We start from the raw sequence: 20,162 nt of genomic DNA on the forward strand, positions 1-20,162 counted from the left end.
GTGCACATGGGATTTAAGGGTATGGAAATTTTATGACTCAACCTTGTGCCAAGGTATTTGGATTCACAGTTGTTTCACATTTGTGCAGCACTTTGCTCTGGTTGCACTTTGTTAGAATTCTACTTAATTTGTAAAGACACTACTAAGTGTTTGTTTTTAACTTTTGTTTTAAACCTGCCATTTTTAAATCTACTGGGCTTACTTTTGGAACTAGTACGGTGATGTAACATATTAGTTAATGCATTTTCTGACAAGCTACTAGTGCAAGACCTGTATTTAAATGGTAGCCTTTCTCCCCTTGCAAATATGCCAGTGGTTAGTCCTACGGCTACTTGAAGTAAAAGTGGGATAACAAGGTGTAGAGCTGAATAAACACAGCAGGCCAAGCAGCATCAGAGGAGCAGGAAAGCTGACATTTCGGGCCTCGACCTTTCATCAGAAATAGGAGAGGGGAAGGGGGTTCTGAAATAAGTAGAGACGGGGAGGCAACAGAGTTGCAGTGGGAGAGAGATCCCCTGAGGTTTGTCCAAAGTAAAAGTGGGTTTTAAAGCTTAGCCTCCAGAAAGTTGATTCCCATATTTGAGTGAAATAAGGAAGGAAAGGTGAACAGATTTCTTTGTGCACAAGGCAAACAATGGGGCAGTTTGCAATGCCATTACATGCAAAATAAATCCTGAATAAGTTAGGGAAAATAATTTAAGATCTGCAGTTTCAGACTCAGCTTACCCAAAGAACATGAAATCATCACAGTGCTACGTAGCAGTAGTAATAGATACTGAACAAGTGTGTGTTGTTTGTGTTGGTTGACCTGAATCAGTAGGGCAGAGGTACCTTTCAGAGGTTGAGCACGTACACGACTGCTGTGTTTTTGTACCTATGCATGCAGCTCTCGGAAAAGGAGTCGTTTAATTAATTTGTGATTTAGTTAGCACACTTGTATCTATTTCATCAGAATAGCAACTTGCATTTAAAACTTCACTTCATCAGGTCAGATTAACCAATCCAGAGTGGAAGGGGTGAAATTAAATATATAATGTTTAGTATATAGAGAATTTACAAAAGGCTTGAATTATTTTTGCAGCCCTTTATAATTGGCATATTACTAGTGAAAGATAGAGCCGTATTTTTTCCGGTCTTGCTGGAGTCCAAGTTATAAAGTGACATGCAATTTAGTTATTGTTAAGGCAATATTTTTGCCACATTGATTCAAGCTGGCATGCTAAGAGGTGCAAAATACTCATGCAAGGAAGTGCTAGTTGAAGATTTGTTCCATATCAATTGTGCAGAACATGCAAAATGTGTAGGGCTAACAGAAGTGCCAACTCTGAGGATACAAGGTGTCTCAGTTGCTTTTTGGTCGGTGCAATATGGCAGCTCTTTTCCCTAAGGAAACTGTGCAAAGCAACGGGAGAAAGTTAGACTGTATATGCCAATTTCTGTACAAGCATGGAGGGAGTTTCACATCTTTTTTTGCTATACTGTGTATCTTTTCACAATTGAATAAGCTAAATTTTCTATTTATTTGATTTTTTTAAATTCAGTTCAAGAATAGCAGTGATAATAAAACCAAAAGCTCACTTGGTTTATAGAAGCATTTTTTGGACACTTTCAGGCTGCTGAAATTGGTCATTTGGAAGAACAGATTGTGGGATTACACACTGAAATAGTGGAACTGCAGAGGAGTCCATATGCAAGGCGTCAGGGAGACGTTATGGAAAACCTGTAAGAAACGCGATAATTCGTGGTGTGGTGGATTCCTTTGTAATTTTCTAAAGGGATGACTTCCCAAAGAGAAGTTGTTGAAATCACTGGATTAATGCCAAGGTCAAATCACCATCTTCAATTTCTAGACTGTGTGAATTAAAAGAACAAGATCAGGATTATTACCTGAAATTCTTGATTTTTTTTTGATGGCTATTAAGCCTCAATGTAAACTGAATTTAGTTCATTTCTATTTAAATGATTTTGCTTTATTATTGTTCAGTTGCATAACGTGCAAAAACCCCCCTCAAATCTGAGGACACAAATATGGGAAGTACTTTGCTCTTGGAGGGTAAATAGATCTCTAAACTTAACGGAAAGTATTGTGCGATTGAGCAGAAAGCAGTTATTTAGTTCTGAGCTTTCTTCGGAACAAATTCTTTCAGCCTGTGCTTAGATTGAATACAACCAAGTAAAATCCGTAAGTCTGCTTTCAGTAGACCAGTGCAATCACTGCCATGTTTAGATTAATTTGCGAAAGGAGTTATTTATAGGAAGTTGTGGTCACTCAACAGGCATAACAACTCATTAGATTGATTTACAACTATGTTGACATAATAAATTATTTTGCTAATCATAATTTTCCTTTATCAGAGAACAGAAAGCCATTGATTTATACAGGAAGCTCAAGGGGAAACCAAAAGGTAATGCATGTATTTTTAACTATGCGCATTCAGCTTTATCTTTATAAGCATTGAAAACTTATAAAACACTTTTTGTGATTCACGATTAGATTTTATCCTTGGCAACTCCTAAACAATTCATTAAACTGTGGAAGGTCATTTTAAGAAATGCCGTGAGTAACTAATTTTAGTGTGTGATCCTGTAGTTTGTCTGTACTCAACAAACCTTGGTTAGAGCATGAATTAACACTTTTGGTACTGTTGCAGAGAGGACAAAGCATGAGACTTTTGAGGCACCAGTTTAAATAGAGCAAATTATGAAAATGATCCACGTAACAGGATACAGCTATGTGTTTTGTGACCTTTTTGCCCAAAGTATGGACATACACAATCTTCTTTCAACAATGATCGATTGCACCAATTGCTGGTTAGCTGCTTTACAAAATCTATCTTGCTGTTTATCAATCCAATCATGCTGAGAAAAGAGTTCAAACTATATCACTGCATGTATATGGAATCATGCATAATCTCAACCTTGAAGTCTTTTAGGAGGTAATACAAAGTATTACTTAAAGCCTAATAGTGGACCAATCAAATCTCATCTAGAACCCGGCACCTTACATTTGCCTTTAAATAAAATAAAACTTAGGGTCTAGACTATCTCCTTGATACACTTTGAGGGAATCTGGTCTGAGCCTTGTGCAAATTTGCAAAAGGCATATTAGGTTAGAGAAATTGTGTACAGCTCAAAGACTGGTGTGGGAGAAGAAAACCAAGGGATACTGATGATGCAGAAACTCCTTTTCTGTGTTAATTGTACCATTTATGGCCACAATGACTGGTTGGCTCCCTCCCATTTCAAGTTTCTCTCCAGCACTATGCATATAATCCTGAACCTCCTGGCACCAGGCAGGCTACACAGCCATCTGGATTTGCTCTCTTTGCTGCAGAGAATAGTTGAAATTATCCTGACTGTACTATCCTCAACTGCTATTACATTACCTGTTACTCTCCCAACATGTGTGGCTTCCTATGTCATGGTCAGCTTGCCCACTGCAGCTGTCATTCTTATTCAGACAGGCTGAGAGAACCTCAAACCATTTGACAACTCCAGAAGCAGACATTCTTGCGCTGCTGTCCTAGGATCCCTTTACCTGCTTCGCTGTGGACCAAGCCGGCATCCAGGTCCCACATGCTGCAGTTGTGACCTATCACTCTCAATAGCATCTTCAGAGCGTTCTAAGGATTTACTGAACTATTCTAGTCAATTTTTCTTTTTTTTTAATCAACTTTGCTAACCTTGTTGGCACATCATCTTGAACCATAGAAATTGTATGCAAATTGCATCACTTACCAAATAACCAGCTTCTCCTGTAGCAGAGTAAGAAGTAATTTGAGGCTGAGGAAGTTTAGAAAAAGCAGCAGGACATGTCCTTTCCTTTCTGTCCCCAACTCTTTTAATTACTTAACTCCAGCTTTCTATTGTAAGTTGCAGTCAAGTATATCCATGCTTTTTTTTATTAAATGCATTGTGTGTTTCTGCCTTTACCAAACATTTAGGGAGAGTAGAAGGAATGAAGGAGCATCTGCTGCCCAAACACACAGTTTTAGATCAACTCCAATTTAACAGTTCATTTTTGTAAATTTTGAATTTGATCCACCTCCTGTTGTGTACAGAATGAATTCTTTGGCCCAAGCCTCCGTTCGCACATAATTTTCTTGGAATACTTGAGCAAGAATATGAGCATTATAAACATAAACATTAACATTAGGATCTACATATTACTGGAATGTTTTGGTCTGAATACTTATGGCACAAACCAGTACCATCTTCATTCTCGGCTCAGCACCAGTTTTATCCTCATTGAAACATTTTTAAAGACTTGTTGTTTCCACTGAATAACATTGGTGTCAGTGAAATTGGTATAATGTTCACCTGATAACTTGATTATGGGGCAGTTGAATTTTGTTTTAGTTTCTGTAAAGAAAATAACTTCAGTGTTAAAGATGACAAAGCTATGACTTGCCTGTTAACTTTTTACAACAGTCCCACTGACGTCAATATTATTGAGTAGATGTGCTCTGGTGCATCTGTACTGATGTGAGAAATAGAATTCTTTCAGAAAATTATTGATAGGGCAGCTTCCCCTTGTTCTATGTCCAGTGCATTCCCAAAATACCTTATCAAGTGAAACCGTTTTTTATTCCTGTTTTTAAGATTCACATCAATACGGAGACAGCACAGAAATGGTAAAGATCATTGTTCAAACTGTGCAGAATCAAGATCGGGTGCTAAAGGAGCTGTATGCCCATCTCAGGTACAAATGCGAATTTATTTGGGGTGATGTATAAATAGTTGAAAGATTTAAAATTTTAGTGCTGTTTATAGTTTAATTTATGGTGAAGTATGTTTCTTTTTGGAAAATTGTTTTTGAAGTTATCGTATTAACTTCCTAAAAAAACATTCGCAGATGTTAACTCATGCTTTGCTTCCCACAGATGGTACCAGGCCTGCTGAGTTTCTGCAGCGATTTGTTTTTATTTGAGGGTAAAATTCATATGTTGTATTTTATGACTCGATCATTTAGGCAATTTTAAGGAGGGTCCAGTTGACCTTAATTAGGGAAGAGAAGGATAAGTCGTAATATTTGCCTTGATTCCTGACTCTTAACCCCAGCATTGTAGGATCTTGAATCAATATTGGATTAGAATAAGCTATGCTTGGCTGAAACAATGTGTGCCCTTCTCCCACTGACCAATGTCAATGTCAGATCTTGCATTTGAATAATCAAGTTTAACATACGCCATTAATAGATCTTTGAGAATGAGTGGCCAAGAAGTTGGACATTAATTCATAGCTTCTTTTTAAGAAAAGAAAAAAGCACATTTACAAAATAACCAGGCCAGATCAAGTGTCTGTCACTTAAGTTTTAAAAGTATCATGCACCAATTCATTCCAAGGGCTGACTTGAAAATTCTGTTTACAATCGAACAAATATTTCAATGAGCTCACTGCTGAACAAGAACAAAATAATTAAAATATTTAGACATCTCTCCAGCTTAATCATCATGTCATCCAGTATTTGTTATATTAAAACCTACATCTGCTTTGGTTATAGCACTAATTTTATTTAAGTGGAATTTGCTAATGGTTTGCTTCCCTTCCTACCAGTTCCTTTTAAAAGTGTAACATGTTTGTTCAATGTTGAAAGCAGACTATGCAATTTTGGAAGTCGGAGTGCAGCTTCTAATATTACTAAGTTAAACTCTTAATGCCAATCCTCAGCTCATTTAAAAGGAACCCAGATATGCCCCTGAAATGCTGTAACTTGCAAAGTTACAGACCAGATGTTGGAAAGCAGAATTGGGATGGGCAGTTACTTGTGCAGACAATTTGGGCTGAATGAGCTCTCTTACATATCCATGAAACCATCCACACCCTCCACCTCTGTGACACCACCGACTTCCTTCATCTCCAAGACTTCCGATTCCCTGGTCCTCAACACCTTATCTTTACCATGGACGTCCAGTCCCTATATACTTGCATTTCCCCATGCAGATGGCCTAAAGGCCCTCCGTTTCTTCCTCTCCCGCAGGCCTGACCAGTCCCCTCCTCCGACACCCTTATCTGCTTAGCCAAACTCTTCCTCACCCTTAACAACTTCTCCTTCAATTCCTCTTGCTTCCTACAGACAAAGTGGGTGGCCATGGATACCTGCATGGGCCCAAGCTATGCCTGCCCCTTTGTAGGATACATGGAACAGTCCCTCTTCTACAGCTGCACTGGCCCCTTCCCCACCTTTTCCTCTGTTATATCGATGACTGTATCAGTGGCACCTCATGCTCCCATGAAGAGCTCGAACAGTTCATCCACTTTACTAACACCTTCCACCCCAACCTTAAGTTCACCTGGACCATCTTAGGTAACTCTCCTTCCTAGACCCCTCTGTTGCCATTTCCTGGCAACCACCTGGAAACCAATATCTATTTCAAGCCTACCAACTCCCACAGCTACCTAAAATACACCTCGTCTCACCCACCTTCCTGCAAGAATACCATCCCCTATTCCCAATTCCTTCACCTTCGCCACATTTGCTCCCATGATGAGGCATTCCACTCCCGCACATCCCAGACGTCCTCGTTTTTCGAGGACCGCAAATTCCACTCCACAGTGGTCAAACTCCCTTGACTGCATCTTTCGTGTTTCCCGCAACTTATCCCGCACACATCCTCCCCACAATAACAACAGCAAAAACAGAATCCCCCTCGTCCTCACTTATCACCCCACCAACCTCCAGATTCAACGTATCATCCTACGCCACTTCTGCTACCTGCAATCTGACCCCCCTACCAAGGACACTTTTCCCTCCCCGCCCTTCTCTGCCTTCTGAAGAGACCGCTCCCTCCATGACTCCCTCGTCCGCTCCATACTCCCCACTAGCCCCCCACCCCTGGCACTTTTCCCTGCAACTGCAGGAAGTGCTATATCTGCCTGTGCACCTACATCCTCACCCTCATCCCAGGCCCCAAGAAAATCTTCCACATTAAACAGATGTTCACCTGCACATCTGCTAATGTGGTCTGTTGTATCTGCTGTTCCTGATATGGCTTCCTTTACATCAGGGAAGCCAAGCGGAGGCTTGGAGTCTGCTTTGTGGAATACCTACGCTCGGTTTTTGACAAACAACTGCACCTCCCAGTCGTGAACCACTTCAACTCCCCCTCTGACTCCTTGGATGACATGTGTATCCTAGGCCTCCTCCAGTGCCACAATGATGCCAACCAAAGGCTGCAGGAACAACACCTCATATTTCGCTTGGGAACTCTGCAGCCCAATGGTATCAATGTGGACTTCACAAGCTTCAAAAAGTCTCCACCCCCCCCCGCCAACCTTCATCCTAAAACCAGCCCAACTCGTCCCCACCTCCTTGACCTATCCGTCTTTTCTCCCACCCCACTGTTCCTCTCACCTCACTGACCAACCCCCACCCCCACCTCCTACCTACCAGCCTCATCCCCTACTTGACCTGACGGTCTTCCCTCAACTGACCAGACCCATCCTAACTCCCCACCTACATTCACCTTTACTGGCTCCATCCCTGCCTCCTTGACTGTCCGCCTGCTCTCCACCTATCTGCTCCTTTATCCACCTTCCATCATCACCTCCCCTCCCACCCCCATTAATTTCAGTTCCCTTCCCCTCTCCTATTTCTGAAGCAAGGTCCAGACCCAAAACGTTAGCTTTCCTGTTCCTCTGATGCTGCTTGGCCTGCTGTGTTCATCCAGCTCTACAATTTGTTATCTCAGATTCTCCAGCGTTGGCAGTTCCTGCTATAACTCTTACTGAATTACCTTTTTTATAGTTCTTTTACAGTTTTGCAAAACCAGTACGAATCATGACCTTTATAAATCTGAAGTTATTGTAAATTAGGACTATTTTTAAAAAGCTAGCTGAGTTTCATGTCTGGTCGATAATTGTTCATTGTAAATGGTTCACCTTTGGTGTTTTCCTGCAAATGTATATGTGTGTCACTCTTCCACTGTTTGGTTCAGTTTCTTACCAATTGGTCACTTAAATTAACTCTGATTTTGATTACCCTTCAGCTAGAGAAATCTTAAGGCCACTGTTTTATTGTTTATCTCTTCAGTAGATGCTGGTGTGATGCTTCCTGAACAACTTCAGTCAATATAGTGAAGGCATTGTCACACAACCGATAGTGAAGGATTCCAAGGTTTTTACTCTCTTGGTAATGGTACAGCAGTATATTTCCAAATCAGGATGGTGGGCAGTTTGGAGGAGGTGATGCTCCTGTATACCACTGTCCTAGTGCTTCCAGACAGTGGAGGTCAGAGGTTTGGCTCGTGCTGCCAAATGTTTGAGTTGCAGCAATACACCCTTGTACATCATATAGTCACTGTATATCAGTGTTAGAGAAGTTGGGTGTTTAGATTATGCTTGAATCCCTGATTAAGCAGATTGCTTTGTCCTGCAGAGCTTCAATGCTGAGCTGTCCCCAGGTAGGCAGAACGGGAGTAGGAAGTATTCCACATTGAACTCTGAGTTATGCCAGATCAGTGGCCAAGAGGCATTGCAAAGTCAGGATGAGAGATCCTTGCCAGAAAATATGCAGCCTCCAAGCCTATTTCTGTAGTCATAAAACTTAGGTGGCAGATCTAGTTTAAAATCTAGTCATTGCTGTTCAACTATGTTGTTAACTGCCTTACATGATTAATGCAGTAGTTTGGCAGTTCAACTACACTGATCAGAATGTACAGAATTTTAATACTTTTTGTTTTCTTTAAATAATACGTATAATGCTCCACTTCTTAAAAGAGTCTGTTAACTTTATGGCATTTACTGCATTGTATAAAATAGTTTAGTAGGATTATTCTCTCTTTCTAGGGATGACAATATTTGCTTGTCATTTCAACACAAAAAGCTGCAAACCCTTTTGCCATGTGCTTGAGAATATTTTATATCATATAAAAGCATTCCCTAAACAACAACAGTGCCGTCAATGGACAGAAAATCTGAACTATCTATAATCACTACACTGTCACGGAAGCCCTCGTGTAACCATTGATTTACTTTGCTTTGAGTTAAGACGTAATTTATATCATATGCATTGTATGCTTCATTATTCCTAATCAGGTTAAATTTTCCCTTTAATTTTGTCTCCTTGTTTCCTGCTAATACTTTGGAAGTGCTTTTATTTCATTGCATTCATTTCCTATGTGACTCAAAAATGCATCAATGTCAAGATTCACTGATGAGATTAAAAATTAGGTCCAGTTCATCTGTAATGCATTTGTGCAATATCTTGCTTCAGTTTATGATCTGTCACCTTCTTTTATCTACTATCTAGCTTTAAAAGGAACATGTAGAAGGCGAACAGAAAGAATGCCTATCGTGTATTGTACACTGGCTAATAGCAAGACAAGATGTATTTTTAATGGCACCTTTGCTAGAATAAAACATTCCAAAGCTCTTCACAGAAGTGTTAGATAGCAAAATCTGACACAAAATCACATCAAATGTAAGAGTACATGACCAAAAGCCTTTTTCAAAGAAGAGAGTTTAATATGTTCAAAGGAGGCAAGAGAAGTGAAGAAGTTTAGAGAGGGAATTGCACAGCTTAGGGTCTTGGCAGCTGAAGGTATGGCCAAGCAGGGATGCTTACCTGGACAGATTTAGAGGAACACATACCTCTGAGGGTGTGGGACTAGAGTAGAGATGAGAGGAGCAAGGCCACTGAGGGGCTTACAAACAAGGATGAGAATTTTATAATCACGACATTGTCCACTTGAGAAATTATAGGTCAGTATGGGAATGACGAATGAACACAACTTGATGTGAGTTAGGATATGAGCAGCAGAACTTTGAATTTTATGCAAGGTAAAATACAATAGGTCAGCAAGAGTTTATTCAAAGAATGAACTCTAGAGAAGGCAAAGACATGGTGAAGATTTGAGCAGTGGATCAGGCAGGGCAGGCTTAGGTGATGCTGAAATGTTTTTAAGGTTGTACATTTTTGGAAGCTCATCTCGACGTTAAGTATTACAAGAAGGTTGTGCACAATCTGTCTCGACTTCAGGCAGTTGCTGAGGAGAGAAATGGAGTTGGTTACTAGGAAACAATGTTTATCCAAAGGACTAAAGATAGTGATTTTGATCTTCCCAATATTTACAGTCCCAACAATGGTGTAAGTAGGGAAATACACACTTGCTTAGACTCCACGAACATTGCTAGCTCTGATAAACCAAGCTTTTACACTGGTGTCAAACTAAATGTATTGACTTTACAAACTATGTGTTTTGATATTAATCAATATATCCTTTGTAAGTAATACATTATCACTAAACTGTCATGGTAGCTTTTTCTTTAACTATTGTCTATTTTTATTTTACAGTAAACTTCTGGCCTGCAAGCAGAAAATCATTGATCTTTTTCCCAAGATTGAACAAGCACTTGATAACATTAGAGAAAATGAAAAAATGTTATTGCGGTCGCAAGAAAAGAGGCAGAAAGAAATATGGTATTTGTTAAAAATTGCTTGTGTAAGTACTCTTTCCCTGTATCTAGCAGTATTATGAATTTTTAAACATCTCTCAGCACAATCAATCTTATTATAAAACCATCTCAATTGTCATCTCAGCCACCCGAAATTTGGGTGGAATGGGTATACTTTCAATTTTTTTATTGCATACTGTCACTCCATGGTGAGTCTTTAAGATAATGTATTTTCATATTCTTAACCTTTTTTGTCTTATTTAATCAGTATCACAGTAATTTATAGATTTTTTTTTTCCATGCAAAGACTTCTCCACTGGTGAAAGAACCAGGGGGTCACTGTTTAAAAATAAGGAGATTGTCAATTTAAGATAGAGATGAGTAGAAATGTTTTCTGAGTGTGCGCTTCCACTGTCATTTAAGGAAGGCAGTCTTTGAATATTTTTAAGGCAGATGTGAATTGATTTTTGAGGAGAAAAAAGCTGAAAAGTTATTGGGAGGTAAGTGCAAATGAGGTTATAATTCGATCAGCCATGATCTTAATTAATGGTCACGTAGGGTTGAGGGACCAAATGTTCTTAACTCATATGTTCATCTAAGATACACTGTGTTTATGTCTCTGACTGAGAAGTGAATGAGTGACTTGACTCTTTATTTCCGCAGGAAAGCTATGGAGAGGATGGTAACTTTCCTTCTGAACATTCTGTACCTTGTACCATGTGCTTCATTCGTATTGCATTCTTAATTAATTTGGTTATAATTGCTGATAAAAGGTTAACCTTTTCATATTTGGTATTGTAGCAGGAGTACATTTACATCGATCAGCAATCTTTTGCAGCTAAGTGACTTCATAAAAGCATTAAAATTGTTGGTACTGCTGATCATTCTTCTAAATTAAAAGTCATAGTATACGGAGCAAATTTCCCATCTATGTAACAAAAAGAGCAATCTGTTCTTGAATTTCTTTCTAATCTTATTGTCTTGAGGCTGTCTCCTTACAATTATTCTGACACGTATGCAGAATCTCAAGCTCTGACAAACTTGTCTCCGTACATGAAATCCCTTGCCCATGTTTGCGCGGAGTTTGCTCCAGGTGCTCAGAGTTCCAACCACAGTCCAAAGATGTGCAGGGTAGGTGGATTGGCTATGCTAAATTGCCCAAAGTATCTTGAGTGGAAAAGCAGGGATAGGCTACTAGGTGGGTCTGGGTGGAATGCTGTTCATGTAGTTGGTGTGGACTTGATGGGCCAAATGAACTGCTTCCACACTGGAAGGATTCTGTAATGGATGACATGTTGCTGGAGTTCCTTATGAGTGGCTTTGATTTCAGCCTATGAAGCGTGTCTGATTGAGGAATGACTGATCCGACATTCCTCAAGTGCATTTTCCCCATAACACTTGATCCCTGTCCTGATCAAGAATTCATCTATTTCACTTTTAAAGTACACAAGGGCTGTGCCCTAACAGCTGTCTTTGGCAAAGAGTTCCAAAGACACTCAGCCCTCTGAGAAAGAAAAAATTCCTTCTCGTCTCAGCCTTAAATTGACACCCTTTGATTCTGAAACTACACACCCTTTAGTCCAAGCCTCTCCCATGAGGGGAAGCATCCTCTCAACATTTACCCTGACAAACCCATGAAGAATCTTATGTTACATAGATGCACCGTCAATATTACTTGACTTCTTTATCCTGGGCCAGCTGAAATTTTTTTATGGAAGAAAGTTTTGATGAAAAACAATATTCCATGGTGCCATTACTTAAAAGCCAGCTTTAATTATCTATTCATGTTGGGAAATGCTGCACCCTGTGCTTGGAAGGTGAATGCAATTGCAGAATTGTTATTGTGCTGAAAGAGGCCATTTGGCCCATTGAGCCTTGACCAGTTTTCTGGAATTTGACATTGTGCCAATTTCCTGCCTTTTCCCTGTAACTCTCAACATTGTTTCTATTTAAATAATTATCCCATGCCTGAAATAAACCTACCTCTATCACACTTCCAGGCAGTCTATTTCCAAACCCAACCCACGTGCATTGCAAAAATGTTGTTTATCATCTCGTATTTGCATCTTATGCAATTTTTTAAAAACTCTGCCCTGTGGTTGCAAGTTCTTGTACAAGGGATAACAATATCTCTCCCATCTGTTGTGTCTAAACGCGGCATGATTTTGGAAACCCTTTGGCCATTTCTGTAAGGAAAATGTTCCTTACAGGCATGTTTCATCCCTGGAACCGTTCTTCTGCACAGTCTCCAATAGTGTGCACTTAGAACTGTACACAATACTACAGCTGCGGTCTAACCAGTGCCATCTATAACCTCAGTGTAACCTCCCTGTTCTGTAATCTATACTGCTACTAGTAAAGCTTGGAATATGATTTTCTTTTAAAAATGGTAGTGTCTCTTCTTGTATCCTGCCACCTTTAATGACTTATGCATGTTTCCATACTGCATACCTTTTAGAATAGGACCCTTTCAATTTATACCATTTCTCCATGCACTTTGTACCAAAATATTTCACCTCTCTCACTTCCTGCATTGAATTTCATCTGCAACCTATGCATCCACTCCACCAACATGTTCATGTATTTTTGAAGCTCTATGCTGTTCTCCTCACAGGTTACAGCTTTCGCACGTGTTGCCTGACAAGTTTGAAATTGTCTCACACGTGCACAACTTCGATCATTTATACAAACCTTTCTCCAGCCTAGAAAAAACCTATTAACACTTTGTTTGTTTGTTTGTTTGTTTGTTATTGCTCAACTTTCTTTTTGTTGTTTTTGTCCTTTTTGTTTGATAACCTGTAACTTGCCTGACAGGAAGAGCTTGAACTTGTATCCATGCCTGCTGTATGCTGTCTTTTTTCCCCTTTTGAAAGGAAAATATACTGTTTCGTACCATGCATTGAGTTTTAACAACCCTTTTAATATTTACCTTCATTTCAGAGCACAGCTCGAGGTCCTGAAAGTGCAAGCCCGGTGTCCTCTGGTTCACCCCATGGTTTAGGATGGGCACAACAAGGGCAAAATTTTATGCCACAACATGCTTTACCTAACCCTTTGTCCTCTATGCCTGCAATGAAAAACAGGTAGGAAGTATCTGGATTTTACTTTGTCTTTTATTTACACTTGAATTTGCAGTGTGCATTTTAACTAAGTACATTTGGTTAATATGCTTTGAAAAATTGACTGAAGTTTTTCGAAAATGCTGTTCACATCTGGAAATGGTTCAATGGTTTTGAAATCTGTCAAAATAATTAGATTTTCCTATTCTGTACTTGTTAGTTTGAGTATTTCAAACTTTCTTTTAGATTTAGATGTTGATAATCTTGGAAATGCTTTCAAATGTGCGAACCTAACAACATAAAAAGATAAAAGTGAATAAATGTGATAGTATTTGTGTACCTTTTATATAAATATAAATTTGATTATCAAAATAGATGTCTGTTGGGCTTCCAACCTTTTAAGTTCAACTAAGCTTAATTGTCAAACATAAAGTAATCCACATTGTGAGCTCATTTAGTCATTTTTCTATATGACTTAACAGTGAATCTTCAATGTCTGTAATTGAAGAGAACCAACATTTCTGCAGCCAGTTGCATAATTTGATGCAGGAAACTCTGTCAGAACAGAATAATAGTATATCGGTAAGTACTGTTCAGAATTTTAACTGAATTACAGCAAACGGGTCTAAATTTCCAAGAAGTGACACTCTCATTCATGCAGCATGGGAAGTCAATGATTTGGGAATGTTGGGAGAAATCTTAGGGGTCAGTGGTGAAACAAGGTTGGCAGTTTTCACATTTAGCCCCAGAGTTACAGTAAGTTTTAATCCCTCTAACGTTTCCTGTGTAAGTCTAAACCCTCAAATTTCTGACCGTTATCTCCATCGGAAATTCTTTCAGAGCATTCTGGATGCAAGATAATTGCCCAATGTAAATTTACATTTCCTGAACAAATCCTGTGTATTCCGTACATGAGGACTTCAAAGTGTATCTGTAAAGGCACAGCTGGTTTCCGACTATATGGTCCAGACCGTCTGGTCTCAAATGTGTTTTGGCTATAGATGCTACTGGTTAATTCTCCCTTCAGAATGCTGATGCTCCTTTAAACTACAATTTAGCTATTGTGAAGTTATTGTTATTTTTTTCATGATACTATGATGCAACAGATCATACCCCCTCAAAATATTTTAAGAAGGTAGCCCAGATGCTCACTTTTTCTTATTTAACAGGAAAATCTGAAGTGCTGTGTTCCAGATACAATTCAGTTGGTCAAAACTACTTGACGTTAAGCAAAATACAATTTATTCAAACATGAGTTAGAATACAACAAAAGGAAGAAGAACTTAGAATAACTTAACTCTATTGGAAAACTTAACATAATAATAGATACAGTAACGATTATTTAACCGTTCCAATATAGTAACATCCCATAAATACACCACTGGGCATAGGGACAAATTGAGAAATCAGATTTTCTCACATGCAACACTGCGGAAGGGAAAGAAACCCCAGCTTCTACCTGTAACTGAGATGGGAGAGGGAGGAAAATAGCTTCTGCAACTTAAAAATGCCAGCAGCTTCTGATGCTGAATCACAAAGCTAAACCAACTAAAAGTCCTGGACAGTTAGAGCTGACCACACCCATTTAAGCTGCTTCTATTCCAACTTTTATAAAAAAAGTCCTAAAGCCTCCCAAGCTGTTTAACATAAACTGCTTAGCAATTCTTGTTCAATCTCTTTCTTAAAAGAAACCAGGACAAAATATACCCCTGAAAGCATCATCATAATACATTTTCTGACTTATACACAGGAGGCCATAGTAACATGTGCCCAATGATTTCATTTGTAATCTCTAATATTAAATGTTTTTTTAAAAAATGCTGTCTTAATAGATTACCATGTCAGATGCAATACAATTTGCTATAAATTCTGGCAATACAAACATAAACAATATATACATTCTTGGCGTTCATTTCTTTTTTGGAGGAAAAAGTCCAACTGTTCCTGACACGTAACATTATGAAATAATGTTATAGATTTGAGTATTAATAGGCCTGTGTTACTTACATTTTTCTCTATTATGCTTTGAATATGTTCAATAAAGATAAATGATGTATGTTGAAGTTAATGACGTTATTTTGCATAAAGAGTTCAGCAAAGAACAAAAAAGCCTGTTTTTTGTTTGCATACAGAAGAAGTCTGATACCTTACAACATCTTGAACTCTTAACTTGAAGGCTATCAGCACTTCTGTTATTGACTGTAGACTTTCATAATCTAAGGTCAGGACTTCCCTGCTCATTTGCATAGAGTGGATAAAAAATTGATTTTCAATTGCAGTACCCACTAGTCAATATCTGTCTACTCTTTTTCAGTCTCTTGATTGGAGCTGGCTTGAAGAAATGCTGTCAGACAGACTCTGAAATACATATTTTGGCATGGCAGTTGATTTAATGAGCCCTGAACACCAGAAGTCTTTGAATCAGTGTTGATTTGCTGTTGTGCACATAATAAAGAAAAGTCCTGTTTCTGGACATGGGAACAGAATCTTAGGTCTGTTTCAGATCCATGTCTCTTAGGACTTTAACTGTACTGTATCAGTTCAATGCAGGGCAGTGCAAGAAAGTATTGAACCTGCATGTTATACTGCTTGTTGCCTTTGTCACTATCTATTTTTATGTTACAGTTAAGACAACATTTTAGCTAAAATTCTTTTAGATATTTAATGAAAGCAGAAATTCGGAAATATTCAAGTCTGTCAACAGTTGGAATAATCAAAAGGTGCTTGTACAAGTTTGTAGAAGTTGTTTATTGAAATTGAAGGACCAACAACTTTAACTGTCACACTTTTATAAATCAGTTGCTATAGGATTTGCAGGATTGTTTTATTCTGCTTGTTTATTCACATCAGTATTTATTTAGAAGAGGTAAGGCTAAAAATATTTTCCAAATCTTTCTCTGCATTATACATGGCAAGGGAAGTAATTCCAGAATAATTTGTTGCACATTTTGATTATTTTAAAAGATCCATTTTGCATATCATCTACATGCATGCCTTTCTGGTCTCCATGCAGCAATAACCAATTGAAGTCTAGCTGCATTGTATAAGATTTAGGCAGTGTCCTCCTGTGCTTTTAGGAAGTTCAGTAGGCCATGACTTTCAAGTCATTAAATATCCTTGGAGACCTTTAACAGTTACTTGGGTAACAACTACAGAGTTTAATGGTGCCCTCAATTCTTAGCATGTCTAAAGTTGTGCATCCTGCATGATGGCATTCCCCACTGATGACTATCGACCCTGGAGCCAAAACCAACTACAGGTTTCAAAATTACTTACTTTCTTGACGTTAAATGAAATTCTCCTGACTGTTGTTTACTCATTCAAAATACAGCCTGCAGGTTTTCCTACTACTTCAGCTGCAATTTCTGAAAAGCAACGACAAGCATTCTGTAGAAGCCATATTCATTTCAAGTGTTTCATAAAAAAAGTTGTGCAATGTTTGCAAAATGGTATATAGCTACCTGAAAAGTTCTGTCATGTTTGTAGAAATCAATTTGTGTCTCTAATATTTTATTGACTGCTATTCAGAAAAGATACTAAGCAGCTATCATGACCAGTAACATACCGTCACAGTCCCTAAAATTTCTAAAATAAATATCATTTTCATTGGCACACTTAGTCGTAATACATTCCATAAGTAGAAACCATATTTTCCACTCCTTTATTGTAGTGATTGGAATGAGTTCAGCCAGGTGGACCATGCAGAATACGAGTTTCCTGTTTGAGGCTGTTAACCTGGTCGAATCAAGTTGCCCTGACTGACATATATAAACAGGAGTGCTGGGGGTTCTGTTCACTTTAGGAGACAGCTCTGAGCTAGCTGGGTCAGTGTCATCTACTATGCATGTGTAAATAAAGGGTGACTTGGTAAGTGGAAACTATTTGAATGACACTTTCTTTATGGTTAAGTAACTCCTGCTTTTGTCCAGCACTGTGATTGTGGCAAATTGGAGGCTACTCTCTATCCAGTAGTTAAAATTCACCATTTTTGGGTTTGAAGCAAATACTGGTTCTTGACGGTTGTTACAGCTGCCCGGAAAGCTTCCACTGTTGAGTTTGTTTTGTCTACTTCGTCGGGATTGTTTGAATGGAGAATGCAAATATTACAGGATCAGTGTTTTTACATACAGGAATTGTTATTATTGTTTTGACCGAATAGATGTAAGTTCCTCTTATACCTTGAAATTTGATGAACAGTTTCTTGCAGTGTATATACATCTGGGTAAACCTTTAGGCTCTACTTGGGAGTAATTACCAGTTGATCTAAGGATTAAAAGAAAAATGCAAGGTCATATGTGGATGGCACTCTCTTTAACTTACTATTTTCCACAGCTTTCCTTGACTTCATGGCCCAACCATCATTTTTGACGAAAAGTGTAAAAAATTGCTTCAGATGTACTCTGGTGTTGTTTTAAAACTGGTTGATAACCTAACTTGGCTGCCAAGGGATTGCTGACCCTTTTTGGCCCTTGAAAATGAATCTGACTTTGGCAGCGTAACTAAAATTAACAACATGATTTTTTTAAAATTTTGGAGCTTGCAGCTGTATGCTTGGCTCAAAGCATTGACTCTTCAACATTCTGCACAAACCCAAACTAACTAACCCTAAACCCTTCAACCATTTTCCATCTTTAACATGATAAAAGATGCAAGGTTTTGTTTTTAATTTTTAAGTGACCTGTTTAGTCAATTATTGTTTTAAAATGTTTAGAAGACTTTTATGACCTACTGTGAAATGACTTCTTGCACTGTGACAGTCTGTGTATATTTGTTCTTAATTGACATATTTAAATTGAGATGCATAACTCCCACAGCGAGAGATGGAAGTACCTTTAGTCATGAATTTGTTCTGTAATCATTGACCACTGAATTTTTTTTTCTGAGTGGAAAATAGCTCTGTACCCAAAATATTTCATGATTTCTTGCAAAACAACAGTGGTGCCTACTTTGTAATTGCCCAACATGGCATCATTTACCTGTGCCTTTGGTTTTTGCTGTTGATTTGGTGTAAATAGGAAATTTCTCCTTAAGTAATCTTTTGCATATTTCCACCATTGTGCTGATTGAGACTGAACCATAAATTATAGTATGGTACAAAAAGGTTTGTTATACTCCCTCACAAATTGATTTGTGTTTTTGATTTCTTAGTACAAGTCCCATGACTTTAAGTTGTTTATTTCGTTTTATTAAGCAGTCACATTTGTGTCTATATGTCTACAATAGTCTAGTGGGGGGAAAAATAGCTTATCATTAAGGCATAGACCACTCTAAACATTGTATGAACGAGGACTGCACAGAGATAATACAGCAAGTAATGGGATGAATTGGAGAAACGTACCACTTGTCTAGATTTTAAGTAACAAATACACAAGATCTTGGAAAGATAGTGATTAGATTCAGTTCATGAGAGAACACCAACAATGTCTTTCTTCTAGCAAACAGTTCCGCTGTCAATCATGTATCTCTTGTACATTTTCCAATTTTCATCCTATGACAACATTGATTGCACTTTAAAAAATAACATTATTTGAATTTTGTGATATAAAGTTCTGTCACAAAATATTGTCAGCAATATGTTAGACAATGGATTTATATCCACCTCCTTATTGATAATGAAACTTTTGTATACTTTGTGTCTATATTTTTGTCCAATATTAGTTAATACAGGAAGATATTTTTCTTATTCTGTAAGCTGTTGTGTGATTGGATTCATTTTTCATCAATGCTAAAGCATTTATCTAAATTGAAATTAATAATAAAATTCTATTGTTCTGTTTTTGATGTAATCACTTATTCAAATTTCTTAAGTAACTGAATTCAAGAAATAGACGTGAATATCAACAGATAACATGCAGAAAAGTTAAAACGCAAATTTAAGTTCCTGTATATAATTGCATGATAAATGTTATTTTTTTAACTCTTGTTTTAAACGTTAATTTGTATTTATACAGTTCTGAAGTAGCAAAAGTGTATTTTTTGTCAGTTTTGTTTTGACAGTTTTGATTATTGTCTGCTATAAACCAATCTTAATGTTTTGAACTGTGTGAAATGCAAATGGTTCTCAGATCCACTACTATGGAGTTATTTTGTTGCAAGCAAACTGACATTAAAGAATAAATCAACAGACTTAAATGTTCTTTTTATTTGGATTAATTTCTTTCCCCCCCCTTCCTTCTTAGAGAGCAATTTACTTAGAAGAGCTTTTGTTTATATAGAACCATTACCATAACAAAACACTTAGAAAATGCATCAGAGATGATGGAGAATCTGAGGTAACAAAGTGTGGAGCTGGATGAACACAGCAGCCCAAGCAGCATCTTAGGAGCACAAAAGCTGACATTTCGGGCCTAGACCCTTCATCAGAAAAGGGGGATGGGGAGAGGGTTCTGAAATATATGGAGCGAGGGGGAGGTGGATCGAAGGTGGAGAGGAGACAGACAAGTTAAAGGGGCGGGGATGGAGCCTGTAAAGGTGAGTATGGGCAGGGAGGGGAAAGGTCAGTCCGGGGAGGACGGACACGTCAAGGGGGCGGGATGAGGTTAGGAGGTAGGGAATGGAGGTGCAGCTTGAAGTGGGAGGAGGGGATAGGTGAGAGGAAGAACAGGTTAGGGAGGCGGGGGCGAGCTGGGCTGGTTTTGGGATGCAGTGGGGGGAGGGGAGATTTTGAAGCTTGCGAAATCCGCATTGATACTATTAGGCTGCAGGGTT

At 38.3% G+C, this 20,162-nt stretch overlaps 1 protein-coding gene across 4 annotated transcripts in view; it reads left to right on the top strand.

Moving 5' to 3' along the window:
- chuk (component of inhibitor of nuclear factor kappa B kinase complex) overlaps positions 1 to 19,580 on the top strand; it is a 94,663-nt gene extending 75,083 nt beyond the window's left edge. For all 4 annotated transcript variants that reach the window (XM_059640392.1, XM_048563323.2, XM_048563321.2 and 1 more), the window contains 7 exons: positions 1,613 to 1,722; positions 2,356 to 2,405; positions 4,603 to 4,702; positions 10,295 to 10,442; positions 13,336 to 13,478; positions 13,937 to 14,036; positions 15,769 to 19,580. In XM_059640392.1, the coding sequence (XP_059496375.1) occupies positions 1,613 to 1,722; positions 2,356 to 2,405; positions 4,603 to 4,702; positions 10,295 to 10,442; positions 13,336 to 13,478; positions 13,937 to 14,036; positions 15,769 to 15,816 (699 nt within the window). In that variant the 3' untranslated portion in view covers positions 15,817 to 19,580. The remainder of the gene's footprint in view (positions 1 to 1,612; positions 1,723 to 2,355; positions 2,406 to 4,602; positions 4,703 to 10,294; positions 10,443 to 13,335; positions 13,479 to 13,936; positions 14,037 to 15,768) is intronic.
- The last annotated feature ends 582 nt before the right edge of the window (positions 19,581 to 20,162 follow it).

This window comes from Stegostoma tigrinum, chromosome 37 (genome assembly GCF_030684315.1).
Source record: "Stegostoma tigrinum isolate sSteTig4 chromosome 37, sSteTig4.hap1, whole genome shotgun sequence".
Classification (NCBI taxonomy): domain Eukaryota; kingdom Metazoa; phylum Chordata; class Chondrichthyes; order Orectolobiformes; family Stegostomatidae; genus Stegostoma; species Stegostoma tigrinum.